Here is a 27663-nt window from a genome sequence, read left to right as displayed (position 1 = left end):
GGCTGAAGCGGAGAAATAAAAATAAGCACATGATTTTAATAAACAAGTTTGTAGAGATAAAGGTAAATCTAAGTTGTGTCATTTAATCCAGAAAGGTACAACTTCAGAAGTTTTCGTGAACTTCTACTTTCCTCTGCTACAAAATATATAAAATTCTAGACAATAAAAACCTGATCATACAAACAGATCACCAGAATAGAACAGAGCCCATAAAGAGACCCATGTGAATACAGTCAACAGATACCTGACAAAGGAGCAAAGGTAATATAATGAAGCAAAGATGGTGTTTTCAACAAATGGTCCTGGAACAAGTAGGCTTCCTCTTGCAAAAGAACATAACACAGAACTTAACACCATTAACCAAAATGAAGTCAAAATGGATCAGAACTAAACATAAAATGCAAAACTATAAACTTTTAGAAGAGAAGAAAGGAAAAAACCTAGATATGGATATGGTGGAAACTTTTTACATAGAACACCAAAGGCATAATCCATGAAAAAAGAATTGATAAACTGGACTTCACTAAAATTAACAATTGCTCTGTGAAAGATGGTGTCAACAAAATGAGAAGATAAGCCACACACTGGAGGAAATATCAGCAAAAAGCATATCTGATTAATGTACTATCATCTAAAAATATACCAGCAGGGACGCCTGGGTGGCTCAGCAGGTTGAGTGTCTGCCTTTGGCTCAGGGCATGATCCTAGAATCCTGAATTGAGTCCCACATCTGGCTCCCTGCGAGGAGCCTACTTCTCCCTCTGCCTGTGTCTCTGCCTTTCTCTCTCTCTCTCTCTCTCTCTCTGTCCCTCATGAATACATAAAATCTTTTTAAAAAATAAAAAATAAAAATAAAAATATACCCACAAAAGCCCTTAAAACTCAATAATAAGAAAACAATTTGATTTAAAAAATGGGTCAGGGCAGCCCTGGTGGCGGCAGCGGTTTGGTGCCGCCTACAGCCTGGGGTGTGATCCTGGAGACCCAGGATCGAGTCCCACATCGGGCTCCCTGCATGGGGCCTGCTTCCCCCTCTCCCTGTATCTCTGCCTCTCTCTCTCTCTCTCTCTCTCTCTATGAATAAATAAATAAAATCTTTAAAAATAAAATAAAATAAAATAAAATAAAATAAAATAAAATAAAAATAAAAATAAAAAATGGGTCAAAGACCTTAATAGACACTTCATCAAAAAAGATACATGGATGGCAAGTAAGCATATGAAAAAATGCTCCACATCACATGGCAGCAAGGAAATGCAAACTAAAACAATGAGATGGCACCACATACCTACTGGCCAAAATCCAGTCTACTGACATCAAATGCTGGTGAGGATGTAGAGCAGCAGGAACTCATTCACTGCTGGTAAGAATGCAAAATGGTAGTAGCTTGGGAAGACAGCGTGATAGTTTCTCAGAAGACTACACATTCTCTCAATCACACAATCTGGCAATCAAGGCTTGTTGGTATTTATCCAAAGGAGTTGAAATCTTATGTCCACACAAAAACTTGCACATGATTATGTATAGACATTTTGGTTATAATCGCCAAAGCTGGGAAGTAACCAAGATGTTCTTCAGTAGGTAGTGGATTAACTACGGTATATCCAGACAAGGAAATATCATCCAACACCAAAGAAATGAGCTACCAAGCCATGAGAGAAGATATAGAGGAACTTTAAATGCATATTACTACACAAAAGAAACCAATCTGAAAAGATTACATACTACATAATTCCAACTCTATCATCCTGGAAAAGGCAAAACTTGGAGACACTAGAAAGATCAGTGGTTGCTAGGGATTAGAGGGGAGAGAGTAAGGATGAATAGGTGAAGCATAGAGGATTTTCAGGGCAATGAATACTCTGTACGATGTCACGGTACCTCTGCCCAAACCCATATAATATACATGAGTGAACCCTAATGTAAAATAAGGAATTTGGGTGGTTATGATGTGTAAATGCAGGCTCATTAGTTGTAACAAATGTATCATTCAGATTGGGGTTTGTTGATAATGTGGGAGGTTGTACAAGTGTGGAGGCAGGGGGTATATGGGAAATCTTTGTACCTTCTTAATTTTTCTATGAACCTAAAACTGCTCTAAAAAATGAATCTTTTTTAAAAATCTGGGTGCCTGAATGGTTCAGTTGGTTAAGCGTCTGCCTTCAGCACAGGTACTGATCTCAGGGTTCTGTGATCAAGCCCCAGTTAGGCTCCCTCTCAGAGGGGAGTCTGCTTCTCCTTCTCCCTCTGCTGTTCTCTCTGCTTGTGCAAGTTTTCTCTCACTCTCAAATAAATAAATAAAATCTTTTTAAAAACTGATAGTTTATTTCTCTTTGAGAGGGGGGTAAAAAAATGGGCATATTCCTACCTAGGTGACACCCACTAATCTTTCTAGATGCCCTGAACCAACCATACTGTCATGTGGTCAGTGAAAAGACTGATCCTTTTATCCCCACACAAGTTAGATAAAAGTTACTGACTTCAAAACATACTTTTATTACATAGTTCACATATTTTCAGAACAAACCCCAAATAAGTGGAAAATAATCCAATAAGCAAATGCAGCTGTGCCCCTAGAACCAGGCAGCATTAGCTCTCTGGGAAATTCGTGTCTGTCTTTCCAGACATGGTGTGCCTCTCTGCCCACTAACTGCCTGAAGCTGGCCACCTGCAACTGGAAGAGATTCCTATCTGTGTCCTCACAAAAGGTCTTGCTCTTCATTAACTCAGTTACCAAATGATTGTCTGGCTCTCCCTTCTAGAGAAAACAATGGTCTCTTCAACTTGGTTCCACCATTCCACAGGTGGAAAGACAAGCCAGTCCAGTGGCCTGGGCTCTCCTTGGCTCTGCTCTGCTGCTGCTCAGAGGATGATCTCACCCAGGTCTCCAACCACCAGGGCCTCCTCCAGGCTTCCCTGCCCATATACATTTCCCACAGGTAAAATTCCTTTGGGATTCCCATCGCCCTGAGAAGTACTTTACTTCCCTAAGTATTTGGATGGGTAACATTCCTGCAAATATTTTTTTTTCAAAATTTCTTATCTTTTTTTATTTTTTATTTATTTAAATTCAATTTGCCAACATATAGTATAACACCCAGTGCTCATCCCTGCAGAGATTTTAAAATGGAAACTCCCTGGGAGATGATTCAAAGTCTAGAAACATTTCAAATTGCAAATTGCTTCCTTTTTGAAATCACTGACATTTAGTTCCTGGGAGTTAGCCAATGGATGGGGGGGTGGGGGGGGCAGAAATAGCAAGAGGCACTGTGCTAAAAGTTTAGGGAGGGCATTCTCCTCACAGCTGAGGGCTGCTTCCATCATGAGTGAAGAGTGCCTGGGGCAGGTATCATGTCCTGGCTAAATCAAATGCTTCCTCACCACATCCTGGCTTTGGGAGCCAGGGCAAAACTCTTAGCCTCCTGAACTTCAGTTTCCTCAGACATAAAGTGAGAAGAGTTTCCTACCACATAATGTGCGGATTAACCCCCAACTGAAGCACACACAACAATACCAGGCGCCTTATTGGGAATCGAGAAATGTTGGCCATTCTTGTGATCTGTTACTGCTCTTGACTCCGCTCCCCCCGTGCATTAGTAAGAAGTAGGTGTTTATCTCCTGTGTGCTTCTGGGTTGTGTTTTGGGGAAAGGGTCAAAGGGAGAAAGTGGTGTAGTGTGGAAACCTCATGGATAGAAATGTTATCTTATGAGTGCTAGTATAGGGGAAACTGAGAAATGAAAGTTGGATCATCCTTGAGGTCAGCCTATGAGGCTCATGGTCCAGGGGTGTGATATCCTAACATCTAAGAAATATGTATTTGATCATTCAGATGACCAAAATACATTTCTTAGATATATTTGGTCTTCATCCACAATTCCTGAAAACCTTCAAAGCCATAAAGGTTGAAACAGGAGCCTTTTATTAATGAAGGTGATTTTTCAGACCCCACCCAAAAAGGTGGCTAGTGTTGCTAGGAGGATCAACCACGTGACTGAAGGGTTGAAACTTTTAGTCTCATCCACCCCGTACACAGAAGCCTGGGGTGTGTGTGACTGGCATCTGTGACTGGCGTCTGAAGTGGGGGGTGGTGGCAGTCTTGTAGGATTGAACCCTCAACCTGTGGAATCTGATGCTATCTCCAAGTATAGTGTCAGAATTGACTTGATTCTTGAACATCCTGCTGGTGCAATGGAATGCCTGGTTTGGGAGTGGGTCACCCCATGCTGGAATTGGGTCCAAGTACTCCAAAAGAAGGGGTCAGTAAAATTCTTCTGTAAAGCATCAGTCAGAAAACATTTACTATTTCTGTTGCAAATACTCAACTCTGCCACTGGAGCATGAACACTGACATAGACAACACACGAATGAGCTTAACTTCGCTCCAATTAAATTTTATTTACACAAACAGGCCAAGGGCCAAATAGGCCTTCCTCTGAACCGTGTTATAGTCTGTTAACATAAAGAATGCCCTGAGCACAGTAATGAGGATAGGGTAATGCAGACCTAGTCTTCTAGACACAGGAAACAGGCCTTTGGTCACATCCTGCCCCTGGTGCAGATCAATTTTTTTTATATATGGATACCACATTGTCAATGTGCCTGTATGTGTACACATATACATGAAAATACGTACCTCTTGACTTAAAGAGTACTCATAGTAGACATTCATGATCCTAGTATTTCTCTTCTATCAATTTACCTGGAGTCAATTTAAATGTAGGCATAATCTAGTAATGTTAGTGCAAGTTGGTGTATTTTCGAAAGGGGACATGTCACCTTTCCAAGTATACCTGAGACAATCTCATGCTGTTGTCTGATATTTTATCCACTTTGACTTATAAAAAAGAAAATTCTGGATAAATGCTCATCAAAAAGCCACATCAACAGTAAATAACAGTAAACTATATACTAAATATGCATTAAAATTACTAACAAGGGGATCCCTGGGTGGCTCAGTGGTTTAGTGCCTGCCTTAGGCCCACGGCGTGCTCCTGGAGTCCTGGGATTGAGTCCTGCTTCGGGGTCCTGCATGGAGCCTGTTTCTCCCTCTGCCTGTGTCTCTGCCTCTCTCTCTCTCTGTCTCTCATGAATAAATAAATAAAATCTTTAACAAAAAAAATTACTAACTAAAATAAAATAAAATAAAATAAAATAAAATAAAATAAAATAAAATAACAGCTGCGTTATCATAAGCCAAGGGGAGTTGGTGGATCTGTAACTCAGTGGTACATGACACATCCTTGCAGTAGAGAGACTGCTCATGAACACGTGGCTAAATCAGAAGGCAATCAGCGATAAACCCATCTCTCCTTTCCTGACCCTTTTCAGACACAGCATGACTAGGCCTTTCCTTTCAAAAACAAGGAACAGAATACTCACTGATAAAACAAATTAGGCTTGGACAAGAGAAGCTGGAGACAGATAACTCCTACAGGTCTCAGATGGTGGCAGAGAATGCCAGGGGACATCTGCCCTGTGGTACACCAGGCTGCCAGGTGGCCACTGAGCCAAATCAATGGGAAATTAGGAGATTAGAGGCACAGGGTCCATAAAATGGGTACTGAAGACAGAAGTCAGACCGTCCTACCACACAGCAATAGAAGGTAACTGGGATGCTCTTGCTACTGTCATTTAACAATTTTAGTACAACTTAAATGTATAACTAGTTATTTTATTCATGGTAATGCTTTCAGGTTTTGTGATAAACACTTCTGGCAACCAGGACCTCAAGGAACAAGAAAGGAGCATGCTTAATACACAGTTAAGGACCAAATTTCCTTTCCACAAGAATGAAGGTGATAAATGTGGAACTTGCCCAAAATGTTAACTGTCACTGCCAAGAGGAGCCTAAGGACATAGGACAATGAATAGAATGTGGTATCCAGATGGGATGCTAGAGCACAAGGAGGCCATTAGGGGAAAACTGAGAAAATATTAGTGAAGTATGGATGTTTTTAAAAGATTTTATTTACTTATTCATGAGAGACACAGAGAGAGGCAGACACACATGCAGAGGGAGAAGCAGGCTCCCTATGGGGAGCCTGATGTGGGACTCGATCCCAGGATCCTGGGATCACAACCTGAGCCAAAGGCAGACACTCAACCACTAAGCCACCCAGGTGCCCCAGTAAAGTATGGATTTAAACAATAATAATGTACCAGTGTCAGTTTAATTGTGACAAGTGTACTACATCAATACAAGATGCTAATTGTGAATGAAATGACACACATATTAAGGGAACTCTGTATTATCTTCATAATTTTTCTGTAAATCTAAAAACATACTAAACAAAAATAAAAAGGTTTCTTTAAGGTTTGTCAACATGTAGCTTCTACCATGGTGGACCAGAATGATACCATTAACCACATGAAATATAGTGAAAACCAGAAGACAACAAATCTCCTGAAAAAGCATCAGCACCAATGTCTTTTAAGAGAACCATGTAAGGTCTACAGTGTCATCCGTGCTGCTGCAGAATGAAAGCATGTAAAGTATGACCCTTCCCTTATATCAAAAGATTATAGTTCTACATTGAATCTGTGCATTTCCACTCCCAAGTTTTCTTGTACACATATGGTGAAGTGACAGTGCTTTTGTGTCTCCATTAACTGAATAAAAACTTTTGCAGAGGTAAATTAGGCCAGTTTGGTATCACTGTGAGCAATGCTTCAAAAAGAAAATCGGTTATTTCCAATAATGGTTTGATTCTTTTTTTCCCATCCACTTCATGGAATCAGAGTAAAGATTATGGAAGCTCATTCTGTTGAATGTAAAGCATCCAAACTTATTACAAATGTTATTATAAGTTTAGTGAAATATAAAAGTAAAGCATTGTGCTTAAAAATGAAAATTTGTACTAAATTAAGAAATCTATGAAGTAGAAATACATGTGGAACTGGTGGTGGGGCATATGACGGCATCCAGACAGGCTCTGATATCTGATAGTCTACCAACTGAAAGAGAGGCTGTAGCTATCAGAATTTTAAATATATTCACACATATAATTATAGTATCTAACAATTTTTGTGGTGATTCCTTTTTCTCTCTGTGGCTTATCATTATTCAGGTTTTGGAAACATTTGAACCTTTGGAGGACTACTTAACAAACCGTCCTATGTTTTTTGTAAACCTGTCCCATAAGTTGGCATGACATTCTGCTCAAAATCTGTTGGAAAACTTTTATCAAATTAATCAACGATGGGAGCTATAAAAACTGTCTTCAGCTTTTGAAGCTGTCAGCAGATTGGAATTAATTGAAAAATAAGCCTGAAACCAGGAAGGCACTGATGAACTAAACAGATGAAATGGGAGCTCAAATGTTGTACAAATTAAATCTCAAAATTCTGTAATTATGATTTGGAATATCTCAACCTCTTATTTTTATTTGATTAAATTTATACTCTGTGCCAAAATAAAATTAAATTGAAAAGCCCTACAATTTTGAAGTATCTCAGTATGGGAAAACATTTCTAAGAATCATAAATGGAGACAAACTTATCTGACAAGTATTGTCCTGTAAGACTTAAGAAATCTGTCAAAGAATGTGTCAAAGAAAGCACTCTGAAGGGAGTAAGAAAACATAGGACTTGTGACCAGCAAAGGCAGAAAGAGAGATGTATGCCAATACCTACATGTCTCAATACCAAAACAAAATAGAATTGAGAAGATCTTCCATTTATCAGAGTTTGCTCTGGGCTCATTACCGAATTTTCTTATGACTGTAGGTCCGTGCTTGGACAGGAAATGTTTTCTCCATTAAAATATAATGACCTGGGGCGCCTGGGTGGCTCAGCGGTTGAGCATCTACCTTTGGCTCAGGGCATGATCCTGAGGTCCTGGGATCCAGTATCACATTTGGCTCCCTACAGAGAGCCTGCTTCTCCCTCTGCCTGTGTCTCTGCCTTTCCCTCTGTCTCTCATGAATAAATGAATAAAATCTTAAAAAAAAAAAACCCAACATGATGATCTGCAGAGAAGAGTCAATTACTAATGTCAATAATTTCAAACTTAATAATCATAATCTTCTACAGAACATTACAAGCAATTTTATGGGGCAGAAAAGGCATAAAAGATCACAATGAAAAAGATTTATTCTTCAGGAAAATACTACAAGTAGAGATAACACACTGATTAAAATACTTAAATATTTTCCAAAAGTAACTATTCCACTTATACAATTTTTAAATATTCACATAATTGGTGTAAATATTTTCTTTACCTTGATGTATATAAAATATGTATACATTTTAGAAATAACTTTTTAAAACATTTTCGATAGAAATATGTCATAGGACCACACATATAATAGTATAAGTATAATCAGATAATAAAATAACATTCCAAAAAAGTTAGATAATTTTAAATATATTAGTTCCTCTCACATTATTTGCAAGAAAATTCTGGGTTGCAGGATTAATGCTACAACCACTCTACTTCCTATCTCATTCCTTCAACCTGCTCATATTCCAAGCACTCTTAGGTGCTCACTGTCCTCATAGTTTGCATAGTGTACAACACATAATACATGAATTTTCAACAAAGAAGACTAGTTTAAATCAAATATGTCATGGGAAACACCTTCATCCTTTCCTAGTGGAAATGTATTTCAATACTGGTCTCTGATCAAAATCAAAACCTTTGCTATTTCCTATCTAGTAATCATATACTGCACGTCAGTCAAGGCTCTCCCAAATGCTACCTCCTCCATGAAGCCTGCCTAACTGTTCCAACCACAAGAAATCTTCCATTGCAGATCCCCTGCCACACTTAATCTGAAGCTCTGTGGACTGAGTTTACTGTGGATGCTTACCTTCCAGTTACCCTATTGGCCTCCATAGGCCTTGCAGCACCAGAGACCTGAACTGACACAGATTCCGCATTAATGAATGAAGGAGGCCAGAGCCTGCGGAAGGAGGACTCCCTCCGTGGGAGCTGAAGCAGAGTGGGTGGAGTTCTGTGCTGGATCTGAGGCTGCCCAAGGAAGGCTGTAGTGAGGAGGGAGCAGATAAACCTTGTGGCTCAAAGGGTCAGGGACAAGACTACCTGTGGTTTGAAATCTGACCACCACGCTGAGAAGGGCCAATCCCCTTCTGACCACTGAGATAGCAGAGCATTTCTGAAAGTATGTTGTAGCTCTATAGGCAAGAGTGCACACTGTTACTCTCAACACTGAGGATAGTGGTTAGGAGCTTCTTGAAAACTCGGGAGAGAAATGGTTGGGGGCACAGGGGAAATGACCCCCAGCCCTCCTTCCTGGCCCAATCTGAGAGATCTGGGCCCGTGGGCTGTGTCTGCAGGCCCTCTGGCAGCAAGGAGGGGAGGAGGTGCTGAGCTGTGAAGCCCCCAAGTAGGGGTGATGCTGTGTAGCATTAACCCCCTGGGGGGTCCCCCCCCCCCACTGGTCTAAATTGGATCCTCCCCACTCATGCCCTTAACCCCAGATTCCCCTGGAGCAGAGGGACAAGCCCCCTACTGGGGCCATTTCAATGGGGGTGGAGTTTTTTGGGGTTTCTTTCATTCACGTATTTTTTTTACTGATAATGGAGATGATCAGGTTCTGCCCCCACCCCCAAGTCTTGTCCTTGCCCCAACTTTCTGTCCTCCAGATACCTCCATTCCCCCCACCTGTTCCTTCATCCTACTGTAGGTTAAAAAAACAAAACAAAACAGAAACTGCAGCTGAGTTTTTCAGCTGGACTCCAACTGAATGGCTAAACTAATCTGAATCCTGAATATATTTCCTTGATAATAAACAAGGATGCATTTGTAACAGAATATACACGTCTACGTTTCTAAACATTATGATATACACGTGAGTCCTAAAAACACAAATCACGTAATTTTACGTAGATCAATACAGATTTAAAATACTGCATTACGTTAATAACCTGCCACCAGCCTCTATAAAAGATAAGGATTTGCCTGTCTTTTTAAAAAATCTCCAGAAGACTCCAGAATCATGAGTACCACTAACAAGCACATTGTTCTCTTCTAAAATTAGCATATTCTGGGATAAATGCATCCCACCTGTTCACTCAGCAGCAAACCTGTTTTTTGAATTTGTATTTAATAGATACTGAAAACCTACTACTAATTTTTGATTGGCTGGCATTTAAAGCTGAATTATTAAAGATATCATGGAAATGGAATCCCTGGGTGGTGCAGCGGTTTAGCGCCTGCCTTTGGTCCAGGGCGTGAACCTGGAGACCCAGGATCGAATCCCACGTTGGGCTCCCGGTGCATGGAGCCTGCTTCTCCCTCTGCCTATGTCTCTGCCTCTCTTTCTCTCTCTGTGATTATCATAAATAAATAAAAATTTAAAAAAAAGATATCATGGGAAGATAACTGTTTGGTATCTAAGCCACAGTCACATCTTCTTCAACAGTCAAATCTTGACCTTATGCCAGAGTATGGATGTTACTGTTGTAGATCATACACAGCCTGCTCTGGGTCTCTTGAGAGTTGTAAGAATTTGCTCTGAAAGATCATGTAATTAAATTATAAAGTTTTTTCTACAGCATCCTTGTACCATCTTAGATTAAAACTATTTGGACACATGATAGTGTTTGTTGAGTTACTGCACAAAAAGCATATCAAAGAATTTTTTAATCTACTTTTTTTAAAGAATCATTGATTTTTACCTACCTACCTTCCTACCTAACCATCAAACATAAAGATGAATCAATAAAGGCTTTCCAGTCTCTCTGTTTTACACAGCGATAGATCAAAAAGACCAAAAAAGCCAAATTACCTATGGAGATTTCCTTATAAATTTTCTTGAATGCTTTAAAATAAAATGTTGTTGACATCATTACTTCGACATTTCAACAGTTAAGACCTTTTGAGAGATCCCTGGTCTCATTTAGTGGTGCCTGGGGCGTATTTTCCACAAGGTAGAAGCTTCCCGAGATACACTTCACTGCTCATCAACTGTCCACTTCATTGCCTTCCCAGCATCCAGCGGAAAGTTTAATTACTTTTTAATTTGATTTTCTGAACAACCAAAGGGTGATTTTCTGGAATGTGATTTAAAAAAAGAAGGTAGTCGAAAATCCTATTAAAATCTGACTTTTTCACCTTATACCAGGATCAGTTGTCCTGAAAACTAATCCACTTTTGAGTTCCCAGAGCCACAGGCCCCTAAAAGAGCAAACAGCCTTCAGATTTGCAAACACTATCTTCTGAAGGAATATGACCTCAACCCCTCAGGAGAGCCAAGAAAAGAAAAATCGGTCTCTTAATTGAGTCATCAATTTAACTCACTGGTTCATCAGATTAAAAAAAAAAAAAAGCAATTTCAGTGAGCTGTGTATTTACATTTATGTCAGTTTATATTTTTCACCCCAAACCTTTACTCTTCCCAGGTTTGCAGTTCTGGTTCCCTGGCACGAGCTGCCCTCTACTCTCATCTGTGTGGATTACATCCCCTCTGGGTAGTACAACTGGCCCCAAAGCTACTAGACAAAATGGAAATAAATGCTAAATGGTTGCTTTTCCCCAAAACTCATAAAAAAGAGCATTAAAAATAATTTCAATTACCAGCTATTGAACTGGGGGCCGGTAACACAGATGCACACACACACCTCGCCAGCCCATGGGTTCATCCAAGCATAAGCCCATGCCCACTCTTGGCTAGACGCCTACTTCTCATGAGCATTTGTAATAATATAAATGAATTTTCATGCTTATCTAAGTGGCATAATGTCTACAAAGATAATTTAGATTTATCATGTCTACTTTGTAGAACTTCCAAGATGAACATAGGGGAAAAGGAGGTAACACAGGAATAAAAATTAGCAAGACTGCAAAAAATAATAATAATAATTTCAAAATGGCAGCAGCACTCCAGCCACCAAAAACTCAGAGATCTGGCACCAAGGAGCACCAAGGAGCAATCCACAAGAAGGTTGAAAGCCAAGAAAGAATGAAAAGTAGCCTCTGAGACACCCCTGATCGATACAGGAATAACCTGCATTCAAACAGGGGCTTGAAAACACAATTCTAATATACTTGATCATGTGCTTTCTCAATCTTTAGCAGACGAAGGTACCCAGGATGGAAGGAAGAACTGACAACAATGAAGTGTAACCTGGTGGCCCGACAGCAAGAACAGAAAATATGTACAGAACTCAAAAAGCCAAGTTGAATGACCATCTCCACAAATCCTGGAGGTATCACTCTACCATGGCTCAGGATGAAAGCTTCAAGATGATGGCCCCGAGTTAGTAAGGAAATCTTAAATTATTTTGCAGTTATTAAAAGGTGTTGGATCTGTCCATTTGCTTACCAATAGACATATGACAGACTGCTCATTGCAGCAGTAATAGCCACAAAGTAGAAATTTCCCAAATGACCATCAGTAGTAAAATGGATAAATTGTCCAATCTTTACATGGAGAGATAGTCCACAGCAATGAAATGTCAGAGGTACAACTCCAAGCTCATAAACCTAAGGTTGAGCAGAGGAAGGTAACTACAATGTTTGAGGCCCTGTGTGTAAGTAAAAAAAAAAAACAGGCAGAGGATAATGACTAACCTGGGGACGAGGGCAACAGGCCTTGGAAGGGAGCACTGAGGGCTTCTGCAAATGTGATGATATGTTCTGTTTCTCCATCTGGATGCGGATTACAAAAGTGCTCCATCTGGGAAGATTCAGCAAGCTGCGCGCATGGAAGATCCATGCACTGTTCTACACTCTTATCTGCCTTTGAAGGAGACTTTGCAGAATACACCATATACTCGGTGAATTATCAGCTACCTCATAGTAAATTCAGTCCTGAATGTTTCACAATTCAGATTGCAGACAACCAGAGGCAAACCAAGGCAGAATTTTGGAGCATGTGAAGTTCATCTTTTCTACCTCAGTTCCATATTCTCTTTCTGGGTCTAACTTTTCATAAGCAATTCCCAACCAAATGTGGCCACATCCCATACCCTCATATCTCATTTCCCTGGCAGACTTAAATATATGCACAAATCACCCAGGGACCTTGTGAAAATGCAGGTGCTTCAGCAGGTTTACAGTGGGGTGGACGAGTCTGCCAGTCTAGAACCACTACCAGGTGCTACCAATGCTGCAGGGCTGGGGCCCTGGAGAAGCATGTCTGAGAAAAAGGGGGATTTAAAAGCAGCATCTCCTGCGTTCCTGGGAACTTAAAAATGCCTCTTCCTGGGAAGATGAGCATGGAACTATGGGCTTTCTTATGGCGGAATTTTAGGACTTCTATGTGGAAGAACACCTCTGAGCTTCCCTATGCCTCTCGAATTGCATCCTTGTTAGCAACCCCCAGTCAGGGACTGGAGCTTGTAGTTGGAGATGGTAGAGTAACAGCCTGTCCCTGCTCTAAGAATTTCCTACTGTTTCTCATTAAAACTTCAGCCTTTGGACTTCTTGGCATAATGCCTTTCCCACAGCATTTGTAGGAGAGTGGGTGGGAAATAGGGAGAAGACGACTCCTCCCTGGGTCTCCAGCCTCCTGGCCTACCCCTGCAGAGCTGGGACTTGCCAGCCTCCACAAATGATGAGCCAATTCCTTCAGTTCTCTCTCTCTCTCTCTCTCTCTCTCTCTCTCTCTCTCTCTCACACACACACACATACACACACACATACACAACATTTCTGTTTCTCTAGGGAACCCTAAGTAATATGGTGGTTTGGTGGTTTAAATCATTGCATTTTGGAGTTAGTCACACATAAACAAATGTACCAGCTTCATACAAGCTAGCACTGCCTAAAAGTCTTAAATACAATTATTCAATTTATTCAGTTGAATAAATTGAATTCAGTAAGAACCAAATTATTTTTCAGTTGCTGAATAAGAACTTTCAGTGTCATTCGACGGAGTAGGTAGGTCACTTTTTAAGGTCCCAAATGCTTAGCTACATGGTAAGATTTTAATTGTAGCCAGGGCTCATTAGGATTTTAACAACCTGTCTGAAAGATCTACAGACTTTTTGCAGACAGATTTTTATTGGCCTGAAGACAGCTTATTCACTGTAATCTATTAGCAGCAAGGCGATGCCTTATCCCTTTAGACTAGTACAAAGCCTCCAAATCTGTACACATAGAACCAATCTCATACTCGGTCCTGGCTTTGCACCTTGCTCTAGCGCCCTGTGAATTGTACTCAAGACTAGGACTGCTCTGTCACGATCCTGTTCCTATAGCATTGATTAGCTCATTCCCTAGGTGAATACATGAGCGATGCTAAAGTAGAAGTTGTGTTTACCAGCATATTAATGCTTTGCCCCAACCCTGCAAGTAATAGCCACCAAATGCAAGTCCATTCCCAAAGCTGAAGCAGCAGGCTGCAGGTAATACAGCACTGGACACCACACCCATCTGGCCTGGGTCCTTTCTCCTGGCACAGACTGTCCATGTGCATTTTGCATTTGGACAGAGCCTTATGCATTTTGTCCATGTCCCTATAACTCAGCAGCCACAACCCATATACCTCCTCCATCAAACTTCCTTCGTCTTCAAAAAAATAAACTACAAAATCCTATATTTTCATTTTTTCAAACTTTCTACAGGTATTCCTAGCCTGCTGTATTTCTAGGTCTATTAAGATTCTAGTGTGACTTTATTTTTATTGTGCTAGTACTTTATTAGGATTGTTACTGGGTTTGAGTGTTCTGGTTACAAAGGTGTACAATACTGAGTGGTTGGCCCCATCCTTTATATATTATATATCCTGTGTGTTTGCAGAATATCACGGTTTTTTGGAATGCATACACCATGTTAGAACAGGAATGCCTGGGACGCCTGAGTGGCTCAGCAGTTGTGCACCTGCCTCCGGCTCAGGGCATGCTGTTGGTCCTGGAATCAAGTTCTGCATCGGACTCCCTGTAAGGAGCCTGCTTCTCCCTCTGCCTGTGTCTCTGCCTCTCTCTCAGTCTGTGTCATGAATAAATGAATGAATCTTAAAAAGAAAAGGGGAGGATCCCTGGATGGCTCAGTGGTTTACCGCCTGCCTTCGGCCCAAGGCGTGATGCTGGAGTCCTGGGATCGGGTCTCACGTCAGGCTCCCTGCATAGACCCTGCTTCTCCCTCTGCCTATGTCTCTGCCTCTCTATCTCTCTGTGTCTCTCATGAATAAATAAAATCTTAAAAAAAAAAAAAAAAAACAGGAATGCCTGTGCTGTAACTCATTCATTAACATCCCCAAGCTAACCCTATCTGCCAGACTGAGGTACATGCTATGCCATGTATCCCCAAGGAGTAAAATAAAAAATAATTTTGCATCATAAACACTAACACTGGTTTATAGCATTTCTGTCAGAAAACATGACATACGAACATCCTAAAACATGCATTTTCTAAGTAAATGCTGGTTGACTCTTCTGAAATTCATCCCAGTCCAGGGCAGACTGGGACTCTGTTCTATGGAGGGAAGAATTATGAAGTGATTGGGTCCCACTGAGGGATGCAGTGGTGCACCCGCCAAGCCTAGTATGTGGGGAACAAGCCAACAAATGCTGCCACAACCTCCCGTGAGCCCTTCTACCTCTGGCAGCAGGTGACACTCTCACCACTGCATTTGGATTTCTGGATGAATACCTCATTTTCACTTTTTTTTGCTTTATATCCAGACATTTTAAAAAATATTCTTGGTCAAAGATAGCATTATAACAAAGTGGCCACTTGAACATGCTCCATAATTTTGTAATTGTAAATAATCACAATGGGGTATCATGGCTCAACAGTCTCATAAAATGTCCCAAAACTAAATTTTAAAAAATTGAAATTGAAGGGAGTAGTTGCCCTTGGGGTGTGTGTGGCAGGAGAGTGCTCTTAGAATGTGTCATTCTCTCCAGATGCCTGACTGGCTGGGTCAGTTAAGCATCTGCTATTGGCTCAGGTGGTGATCCCGGGGTCCTAGGATGGAGTCCCACATCAGGCTCCCCACGGGTGGTCTGCTTCTCCCTCTGCCTGTGTCTCTGCCTCTCTCTGTGTCTCTCACGAATAATTTAAAAAGAAAGAAAGAAAAAGGCAAGAAGAGCTTCTTCTGTGGATAAATGACAAGTCTGGGAGCAACTTAAAATGAACTTCTTCCACAGTATTATGTCCTCAAGTTAAGTGACAAACAAGATTGATAAGTGATGAAAAATAAAGAAACTAACGTTTCCAATCCTATATTGTTATTGAAAATTTCAGGTCCTTTTAGAACAGTACATCTCACACTTGATTAATATGCAGACCTTGCTCAGGATGCCTGGGTGGCTCAGTGGTTGAGCATCTACCTATAATTTAGGTCGTGATCCTGGGGTCCTGGGATGGCGTCCCTCATCGGGTTCCTTGCATGGAGCCTGCTTCTCCCTCTGCCTATGTCTCTGCCTCTCTCTGTTTCTCTCATGAATAAATAAAATCTTTTAAAAAATGAGGCCCTTACTCAAAAATATCTCCTTTGGGTTCCAGAATTGGCATAAATACATTTATACCATGTTGCTTAACTATGAGCAAAAATAAATCAGATAAAACCTTCTTACAGCTCCAAGACATTTAGAAAAGCAACATATATTTACAAAATCAATGAAATTAGAATTAGCAACATTCACCTACTCTGAAACTAAATCACCACAGCCAATGTAATATAGCAGTGCAGTTTGCACAGAGCTCCTTGAAGCACACTGACATTACCAAAACCCCACTTTCCCATCATTTCCTACTGAGACCACAGAAATCCAACACTCTGTCTTATCAGCCACTTCACATGAACATATCATCCATCCCCTGTTCTGCCTTCCTCATCAGCCCCGACAATGAATGCAGCGCTGTGGGATGCTGCACAATCTTAACCACAAAGTTAGGCTTTGAGATGGTATGGCCAAATTTGTAAGTTAGGAGTCATTCAGGTGATTCCAAACATATGCATATTAGCTTGTATTATCTCTCATAAAAGTGAAAAAAAAAAAAACATTTGATATTCTAAGATTTCCAAGTATACCTGGAAAGACCCCGAAAGATCTATGGCCCCTGATTTGAGAAACATTCTTGATATGAAATGTCCACAGCCTGGGGTATATACCAGGAGGTATTTTTTCATGGATTATAATGCAATCCCAGGTCCTTCAGATATCAGAAACTCCTACATACTTAACAAATTAAGACCAATAAGGTCCTTGGAGGTCAGGGTCAAGTCCATAAAGTCTCTCTAGTGCCTAGGGCACTGGCAGGCACTTTGAGTGAATGAGAAAGAATTAAACATGCTTGAGTTACTGCATCTGTAGATCTTTTTATAAGACATACAAAGTCCTTAGGGTTAAACTCCACCATTCTTTTATAACTGCTCTGACATAAGCAATTCTAATTTTGAAAATCCCAAATATTTACAAGTTGAAGTAATGGAATTTTTTTGAGGAACTAATTCTAAAGAAATCATGTGTCATACATATATTCCCCCATTACAACTTCCTTCTGGAAAATAGTGTTTGCTTTCCATTTTACAACCTGATATAAGACTAATATCATCAAATAGAAGCAGCCTGAATGCCCATGGTAAGGAATTTCTTCCTTCCAACTACATACGGCAATGGGGAGCTACCAAAACTGTAACAAGGTATGCATGAAGCAAAACTGTAAACTGTGTACATCATTTTAGGAGAGAAAAACCTAGGCACTTGAATGTCTTCCTCATCACCTACAACGTCTCGTTTCTGCTGTCAGCCTCCAAACCTCCATTCAAGACAGAACTGGCACGATCCAGCCGCTTCCATTTTTCGAATGAATAAGATTATGTAGCCCAGGCAGAAATGAAGAAACAGGCAAAGATTTCCATATGCTCAGAGTGACAGGGGCAGTATAACCACGAATATGAATAGTGATTTGGGAAGGAGCCAATCAAATTTTCAGGATAAAAGAAAAGCTAAAAGAACAAGCTGTGGTTCCTGGAGTATAGTCTTCCCAAGGACATGCCATTTTAAGCCTTTTTCTTTGTGTCCACACCATAAGGATAAATAATCTCTTATCAAAATCTAACAACAAAACTCTGAACTAGCAGTGAGATCTCATAGTCTGGAGCAGGGCCACTAACCATCTGGCCAGAGTCAACCCTCCAAGGATAGGAAGGCCAAAAGATGTTTCTGGGGTCAGGAGGCCAAAATTCAATTATTACCTTGAGATAAAATTCAAATATCAAAACCAGGGGGGACCACCAGCAAGCAGAGCCCATAAAAGCCAAGCCATGGGGGATCCCTGGGTGGTTCAGCAGTTTAGCGCCTGCCTTTGGCCCAGGGCACGATCCTGGAGTCTCGGGATCGAGTCCTGCTTCGGGCTCCCAGCATGGAGCCTGCTTCTCCCTCCTCCTGTGTCTCTGCCTCTCTCTCTCTCTCTCTCTCTCTCTCTCATAAATAAATAAATAAATCTTAAAAAAAAGAAAAAAAAAAAAAAACAAGCCATGCACAGACTACTACAAAGCCCAGGAGCAAAGCTGGGAAGGTTCAGGGCAAAGCTGTGGTTTTCTTAACAGACAGGGTAATGACACACAAGAATTATAGTGGAGGATACACGAAAAAGGACAAAACAGACCAACAACTGTCAGAATACACATATATAGTATATATAGTCAGTATACATATATATAGTATACTTCTGAACACAGAAAAGCAAAGAGTTCTGGAAAGACTGTGGCCAGAACTCGGATAGATCCCAAAGCCAGGGCCAGAGGTATATAAGACACACAGCGAAAAACAACCTCAATTATCTTCCAGGACTGGGGTCCAAACCACTCTCGTCCTTCAAGACTAGAACAAGTCTTTACCTCCTTAGATGAACACCAGATAATATTCCTGGCCACATGAGTGGAAAAACATATCTTCAAATATTACAAACATCATCCAAGGCAACAAGTTGCTCACCTACTGAGGATACTCAAGAGCTAAAATCTAATAAAGCAGAGCTGATTTGCCTCTCTCATCTCAGGCTCATGGCCATAAACTCGTTCAATGGAAAGAGAGGGGAAACTGAGACACTATCTAATCCGTCTGTCTGTTGATCTCTGTCTTTCCCCACCCCTCACCTGGCCCCTCTCCCCCCTCCATGTCTCTAGCCCTCTCTCTGAGTTTATGTTTCTCTGCTGCCATCTGCCTTCTGCCTTCCCATCTTGCGAAGCACATAATGGAAGAGAAGGGGATTCATGAAGCAACCACATTATTAGGAAAGAAAGCAATCGGACTGGAAAGGGCTAACATGGAACCCAAGATGGGGAAATATAAAAGAAACCCTGACCAGTATGAAAACTATCCCTATGCCTACCTGTAGCTACATGTTTTTAAAATGTCCCACTTCATAAATAAATGAATAAATATATAAATTAATTAATCAAAATAAAATAAAATAAAAATGTCCTGCTTCAGTGGGATTGGTGTTCAGCCACTGACCTTTTTGATTTTCATAATCATCACTATGGTTATAGAGATATGCTGAAGTACACTGTTTTTGATAATCCATATACAGCTCACAAGTGGGTAGTCTTGGTTCTTCTCAACTAAATTTATTGTTTCTAAATTATCGAGATAAAAGCCTCCCCTTCAACAGTGTGTACGTAGAAAGGTCACAAACCATGAGAAACAGCTGACCACATAGGTCCGATTTTGGCACCTGAACAGATGGCAGCCTAGCCGTGCCTGGCAGGTCACCAATCATACTAACACCTGTTACATCACAAGTGCCACCCTCGGTCTATCCCTGATCTAGCCACTGTGGCAGTACCTGTCCCATGCACAAATCCACTATGGTTCTGGTGCCAGCTGGATCCTCACCTCTTTGTGAAAATGTGGGGTTCTAAGTTGACTTATCAAAGAAAACTCTGAAAAGCTTCAGGCCCAACTAGAGCAGAGAATTCTGGCATCCTCCTACCCCTGGTCAAATGTTAAATGCACACGTGCACACACATGTCTTACTTCCCTCTCTTCTTGCCAATCTTGGAACACCATGGCCAGCTCACACCAGAATATAAAAGAGAGAGAGAGAGAGAGAGAGAGAGAGAGAGAATCAACAAAACAAATGAAGAAAATGCACATAACATAAACTGCATTCTCAGTATACGAATCAAGGAATCAAAAAACACCATTTTATTCTGCTCATTCTGCAAACATATACTCAGCACACTTATTAAGTACTTACTAGGTACAAAACTCCCTTTCATAACAACCCTGGCACAAGATATTGGCCAGGTTAGGTGATTCAAGTGTGTTCTCTGTCTCTCACCCAACATTTTCTCCCCACTTCATGGAGTTTTCTTGACACTGTACAATCTTTCTTCCTGAATTCTCTTCTTTAACCTTGACCATTCTGATTTCACCTGTTGGCTGACCTGATTCCAGTTCACTAGGAAGTGCTGATGACCATCCTGACCCTGTAGACCATTTAACACCTGCCAGCTCAGTTAACAGGTCACTTGACTACTGGGGATGTTAGCGGAAGGAATCTTTCAATCTTACAAGAAAAAAACAACACTAAGTGCATTGACACACATCCCAGAGACCACTTTCATCTTTTTACAGTACAACATTACTTCTCCTCTAAGATCACAATTATTAATGATTGGGGAATTTAACCCAAACTTGCTTAATATTTTAAAACCAGAAGCTAGACAGGTCTTACAAATGGAAATTCTGCTAACCCTACTACATTTTGCCTTATAGGAGTCAAACATTCTTACATCTGATACCTGTTTTTCTCAAACTAGACATGGAAACCCCCTGGATAAGCATGGGACAAGAAGCCACCAGGGATAGGATGGTGTGCCACATGAGGAACAAAGCCACCAAATGAAATGGCATACCTTCCTAGAGAAACAATCTTCCCACTGGAGGAAAGTGTAATATTTTATATTAAAATAAGCCCTGATATATTATGGAGTAAAATGAACAAATACATGACCTTTTTAAAAATGAAAACTCAACATTTCAAAGACAGCTCCTAGTTGCTCTCTGTTGGGCTATGTCCACTATATGTGAAATCTCTTGCAATGTTCTTTGATGAAATTTTTGAGAAATGTTTCACCCAGACTATAAACTTCTTGAGGACATGAACTACAGCTCATCCTTCTCTTTGTTCCCAGGGACGTAGGGCAGTATCTACAATCATGTCTGGCACAAAATAAGCACCCAATAACGTCTGCAGAATTTATTTGGCTGAAATAATGCCAATTGCTTTATCGAGAACAAAAGATTTTTACCACACTTGGATGAGAGGAAGAGAAGATGAACAGCTGTATGCGGAAGTGGAATAGAAGCGCTCGAATTTACCAGAAACAGTTAATGGCTGCCATGGTAACAATCAGATGAAGCAACTCAGTTTAGTTCTTTTCCAGTTGAACAAGCACAGGAAGGCAAATATTGTGCTTGTTAATCTCCAATCAGAAGAGGGTGTGGCTTAAAAAACACAAGTCTACCAGGTGACACTGGTGCCCATTAAATTTGATAACCTTTGAAGAGTTTGGAAAGCGATGATAATAACGTCACCAGTAATATTAAATCCTCATTTAATATTAATCCTGATTCTAAGAGGATCATCCTAATCATTTCAAGGTTAAGTGTCAAATATTTACTGCTGAGACCTGACTACTGTGAAAAGCAGATCTGTGTGTAGGTATGTGTTTGTAAAACATGGTATGCATGGGCTCTCCTTTCCTTACTCTTAAAATTGTTACCTTCTTTAATTAGTTGGACCCAAACCAAGTTACAGATAAATGATAATTCCAACAGTATAGTTTATAGCAGTGTTTAAACTTGTGCTTTCCTGGAAGAGACGTCGCATTTTAACTCACTTGTAAATAATAGAAAAGATGGGTATCACACCCACTTTCTCCACACCATTCAACTCATACTTGCAGTGAGTCACTCTCCATGCCTTCCTCTCCAATGGAGGGAGGAGCTGGGCAGAGGAGGAAGTGGAACTCCCAGGCCTGCAGGTCCAAGCTGTGAATGGGTGAGCGAGCAAGACCGCTGACCCTTCCAGGGCTACTTGCTTTTCTGAGTCTCATATCTAAAATACGTGAGCTGCCAGCGAAAATGAAACCTCCCAGTTCTTAATAGCGACAGCCACAGCTCCATAAGCTTTCAACTAGAACCCACACAGAGAGCAGAAATACATTTCTATAGCTTTAACGTGTTTGTAGTGCCTGAGGAGGAAGTGTAGAGGAAGATGTGAAAATAGCAGTTTCGAGACATACCATGACAGGAGGGCACGAACAGATAGATGCAAATGACTCTTTTTTTTTTAATTTTTTTTTAAATTTTTTTTTATTTATTTATGATAGTCACAGAGAGAGGGGGAGAGAGAGGCAGAGACATAGGCAGAGGGAGAAGCAGGCTCCATGCACTGGGAGCCCGACGTGGGATTCGATCCCGGGACTCCAGGATCGCGCCCTGGGCCAAAGGCAGGCGCTAAACCACTGCGCCACCCAGGGATCCCCGCAAATGACTCTTGAATAAAACCTGAGCATCTTTCTCTCCATGCCCTGCCTCTGCAGGTATGCTCTTTGCCCCCGGGGAATTAAGTTAGTAACTTGATCTCATGTCTGTCCAAGCCAGAGAATTTATCGTATGATTTTATCATTCTATTCCAGCGTACAAAAGCCGAGTTTTTCAGTTCAACATCCAGATCAAATCTCTGCTCTTTTATTAGCTAGTCAAGTTCCCTAACGTCTTACACATCTAAATTTCTGGGCCTAAGTTTCTCCATCAGTCAGAGATAAGAAAACCCACCTTCCAGAGTGGCTGCAAAAATTAAATGAACGAACTCTGCAAAACGCTTGGCACACAGTAGGCATCACTGAAGACCTAAAGTCCAGCAGTGCAAATGCCCAACATGTTTCGTTTTCGGTGTAGTTGCAGGAAATCAACAAGACCGACTGCCTACCCAGGACGCCGATCTGGCATTCGGCCACTCGCAGCTGCGGGTCGCCGCTTGGGGCGCAGCCAGGAGGCCCCGGGGAAGGTGCGACCGACGCGACGCGGGGAGCGCTCCTCGACCCTCGCCTGGGAATCAACAAGGTGAGCTCCGCAGGGCTCGGAAACGAGCAAGCGAAACTTTCTCCCCCAACCCCGACTGCGAGCGCGCTCGCTTCCTGCGACTCCAGGGCAATCTCCTCTCTCGGAGAAGGGGAGTCGCGGGACCGCGGAAAGCGAGCCCCGAGGAGAAGGGTGCGGCGGGCCCGCCCACCCCGCAGCGCTCCGGAGGGCCCGGAGCGAGCCCCGCCCCCGCCCCGCGCTCCGAGCCCCCGCCCCGCGCCCCGGGCCCCCGCCCCGCGCTCCGGGCCCCCGCCCCGCGCTCCGAGCCCCCGCCCCGCGCTCCGAGCCCCCGCCCCGCGCTCCGGGCCCCCGCCCCGCGCTCCGGGCCCACGCGCACCTGGGGATGAATCTGGCCTCGTCGCCGAGTCGCTCCTGGAAGTCCCGCCAGGCCCGGCCCGGGCTCGCCCGACCCCAGGCGGCCGCCCGCGCGTCCCCGCCGCCCTCGCCCTCGTCCTCGTCCTCGCCGCTGTCGTCGGGGTCGGGGTCGGGGTCGGGGTCGGGCCCGGCCGACGCGGAGGCGGAGGCGGGCGCGGGGTGGGGGTGGGGGTGGGGGTGGCGGGGGGCCCCGCGGAAGCCGCGCGCGAACTCCTGGAAGGTGATGGCGCCGTCGCGGTCGGCGTCCAGGCGCTGGAACACGGCCTCGGCGTCGGCCGGCCGCACGCGCAGCTCCGCGCACAGCGCGCCGAACTCCTCGCGCTCCAGGCGCCCCGAGCGGTTCGCGTCGCACGCGGCGAAGACCGAGCGCAGGTGGGCCAGCTCCGCGCGGTCCCCGCCCGCCTCCATCCCGCCGGCGAGGCGAGGCGAGGCGAGCCCGGACGGCTCCGCGGCGCTGGGGCGCTCTGCCCGCCGGGACAGCTGCTGCCGCCCGGAGCGGCGGCGAGTCGGGCCCGTCCGGCCGGTTCGGCCACTTGCGGGAATGTCCGGGCGGGGGCGGGGGCGGGGGCGGCGCTCGGGCGGCGGCGGCGCGCGGCCCCTGGGTCCCGGGAGCGGGCGGGTGCGCCCCGACGCCGCGTCCTGCGGCCGCAGACACTGAGCGCCCGGCGGGGCGGCCCTGGCCCTGGCCCTGGCCCTGGCCCTGGCCTCGCCCTCGCCCTCCCCGCCGGCCCCGCCCAGCCAGGTAGGAGGGGCGCGCGGCTCCGGCTCTGGCCTCCGCGGCCCGCGCGGCCTCCTGCACCGCGCCCCCCCCCCCCCCCGCCCGGTTGGCGGCCTCCGACGCGGGGTCCCGGCGTTGGCCTCGCCCGGCCGGTCGGCGTGAAGCGGTTTGCTCCGGGAGAGCCGGCAGCTCGCGGGAGCGTGCAGGAAGGGGCGGGTGGGACGGCCGGGGTAGGACTCCAAGTGGCGGAAGGTCATGTGCGGTTTAGGATCTTGCAATCCGGAGCGGTGGTGACCGTCTGCGTATACGAGTCTTCTCGCGAACTAGGCCACGAGAGTTACCAGGAGCCCCCGTCCTCTGCTTTAGTCCGTGTCCTTCCAACACTGAATTCCACCTGGTCTACACGCGGTAGAAGTCACATAGGTCCTCCAGGCCCCTCCCTCCAAGTAAGCTTTCTCCGTCCTTGTCTCCTCAACCTGAGAAACAATTAAAAACCAAACTCCTTTGGCAGGCAGCAGCATTTAAAGACTAGAGTACCTTTTTCCTTCCTTTCTTTCTTTTTTTTTTTTTTTACATTAATCTCGACGGAAATAATATATCCAAGCTCATGTTACCTTTTCATCTTAAATATTCACTTCAGCAGTGCTGTTGTTTCTTTAATACTGTTTCATGGGTACAAGATCTTACAAAGTCAATAATTTTGAGTTTTTTTTTTTTTTTTAAATCTTACCGTGTTTCCAAGAGACCCTCCCTCTGTCAAATAACTTGCGCATATGTTCTCTTCTGTGATCCTAACAGCCTTTGAAAATGCATTTGGGTTATTTTCACATAATGCATTCCCTCCTCGCTTTAGGCTCTCTTTTATTTACTGCCATTTCTTTTAGTTATGACTCCATATTTCCATTTTTATCTCATTCCAGATTTTCTTTATTGCTTATTAGTTGAATTTTTTTTATTAGGATTAAAATAAAGTAGGGGATTTGACAGACATCCCTCCAGGCTGGTGTTCTTAAACATAAAGCTAAGTGCTAACCATCTGAGGAACTGCTAATTCTTGAATAATACAATGAACAGAGTCAACGGTCAGCATTTATCAAGCTGTAAATACCACTGATAATCACCATCTGTAAATTTAACTGGTCAATTATGAGAGGCATTCCATTAAAGGCCATGGTCTTAGCAATCTAATTGCTAAGTGAATATAGTTCCATACAAGTGGACAGCTAATACATTGAAATGAATTTTATCATTAGTGCAATATAAATTGTTATTGATTTTGAGTTTATGTGCTTTCCTGTTTATTCGAAAGATTGATTTTTCCATATGAAGTAAGAAGTGGCTAGCTTGGTAATGCCTTTAAAGCTTTAGAAATATACTTGTTAAACTGAACCTTTGAAGTATTATTATCATTATACTGTTAGCAATTACTAAGTATCAGTAGTTTTCAAAATAGATGAGTTAATACTTTTAACTGCCTAGTCAGAAGTGTTTTCTTGAAGACTGCTCACGCAACTTCAATCCTGAATTCAATCTGCCCTTTACACTCAGCTTCTCAATTCTTCTATTTTTTTTTTACCCGTTTTGCCCTTTCACTGAGTCCCTTCACTGAAGGGTCATCAAGAAATACGGATTCTTGTGAATGTCTTGTGTATACATCTTTTCATTTCCAGTGATAGTGATCTACTCCAGACCTACTATAAGTTATCTATCACTGCATAACAATACAATCACTCAGTGATTTAAAACAGCAGCCGTCTCATTTGTTCATAATTAAGTTGTTATTAACTTGGGCAGGGCTCAGGTAGGTAGTTTTTCTGCAGGCTTGCCTAAGATCCTGTAGTCACTGTAGCTACATGATGTTAAAGGGCCTCACTCATATCTGGAAGTTGGTATTGGCTGTTAGCTGGACCATGTGTCTTCAGGAGGGTAGTGTGGGCTTTGTTTCATGGGGGCAGTGTTCCAAGAGGCTAAGTTCCAATGCACACATGCTTCTCAAGGCTCAGCTTGTGTCGCGGTTGCTGATATTTCACTGATCAAGGCAAGTCACGTGGCCAAGCCCTGTATCAATGTGGGAGGGGACCATACAAGGTCACAGATAGAAGGATATGTACTTTATTAGAGGCCCTTACTGTAAAAATGTACCATACCTAGTGTACTGGGATAGCCTCTAAGACATTGTCTCAGGGTCCTGTCCTGCTCACCTTCTGTTTGTTCTGCAACAACCACAACTGGACAGTCCTTCTCAAACACCAGTTAATCTGTCGTCCTAGAGCTCAGTTGTTCTCAGTCTGTGATAATTTTGTTGTCCAGGAGACATTTGGCAATGTTTGGAGACATTTTTGGTTATCACAATTTGTAAAGGGGAAGATGCTTCTAACATCAAGTAGGTAGAGGCCAGGGAAGCTGCTAAACATCCTGTGATACACGGGGCTAACTTCCCATGCCAAAGAATTATCTGGCCAAAAATGTCGATAAAGGTTGAGATGATAACCTGCACCCTAGCCCATCAATTCCTAGAGGTTCCCCAATAAAAAGTGAACTAAGGGTAAACTCTTCATCTGGGCATTCAGAGTCCTCTATGATCTGGTCCCATTTCATATACCCAAATAGCTCTCCCTTTAGTCTCTACCAGGGCTCCCTCCTCCATGGATTTAAATGTTACTTTTGACATACTTAATTCCTCTCTCTATATTTGGGTTTATTTCTGGACTTTCTAGTTGATTCTATTAAGGAATCACTCACATTTTGAAAGGACTCTTCGGCTTATGAAAAGATTCTTAAAGTTCCTATTGGGTTGCCTTTCATATTTCTAAGTGTTTATTTATACATCATGAACTACATGGCAGAGAAGATCAGGGGAAAGAGAGGAGGAGGCAATGAAGCTTAGGACTAATTTGTTAGGCACAAGTACAAGTTGACAATTCATCTGAAATTGTCATGTAAATCAGTGAGAAAATAGTTGATTTACAGAAAGAGTAAGAAACCTCCTGTTTATCTAAAATGTGAGATGCTTCTGCAAAGCCACTCACAAGTTACTGATAAATGCTTTTGAATATCCTCAGAATATACTCAGGGGAAGGCCAGGGTCATATAATCTGTCTCTAATTTTTTCAAGAAAGAAGGAGAAGAAAGAAATAGGAAGCATTTCTTTTCTGTTCTAGCATCCAGAAACAGCTAATGAGAAATTGGAGATAACAGAGCAACCTTTGAGAGCCAGTGATTTAGTAGGTAAAGAGAGCTTACCTGTATTTATCAGCATGACTTTGAGAAAGATCAGCTTGCTCTGTGGCTACCCAAGGATTTTAAAAATCAAAGATAATCTTGTTAGAGTGTGTTTCTTAAAACAGTGAAAAGATGATATGGTGATCAAGTACATTTCTAAAACACAAATAAATTTGGAAAAGAATCCTACTCTATCCCTTCTTGAATGAGATAAAGAAAGCTGTTTATACTTGCTTAATCTAAAATTTTCTAAATGTATTTGACTATGGAAGCCAGGTTTTTGGTTTGGTTTTGGTTTTGTTTCAATTTCAGAGGGCTTTCCACCAAGTTA

The 27663-nt window shown here is 42.7% G+C and overlaps 1 protein-coding gene across 1 annotated transcript in view; it reads right to left on the bottom strand.

Moving 5' to 3' along the window:
- The window catches only part of RASEF (RAS and EF-hand domain containing), a 73247-nt gene extending 48526 nt beyond the window's left edge, over positions 1 to 24721 (bottom strand). Inside the window, exon 1 of the mRNA XM_041744028.1 lies at positions 23355 to 24721. Within this exon, the coding sequence (XP_041599962.1) occupies positions 23355 to 24367 (1013 nt within the window). The 5' untranslated portion in view covers positions 24368 to 24721. The remainder of the gene's footprint in view (positions 1 to 23354) is intronic.
- Between the last annotated feature and the right edge of the window lie 2942 nt (positions 24722 to 27663).

This window comes from Vulpes lagopus, chromosome 2 (genome assembly GCF_018345385.1).
Source record: "Vulpes lagopus strain Blue_001 chromosome 2, ASM1834538v1, whole genome shotgun sequence".
In the NCBI taxonomy this organism is placed as follows: Eukaryota; Metazoa; Chordata; class Mammalia; order Carnivora; family Canidae; genus Vulpes; species Vulpes lagopus.
The sequence above is the reverse complement of the archived record's forward strand: the minus strand, read 5'-3'. Positions and strand labels throughout refer to the sequence as shown.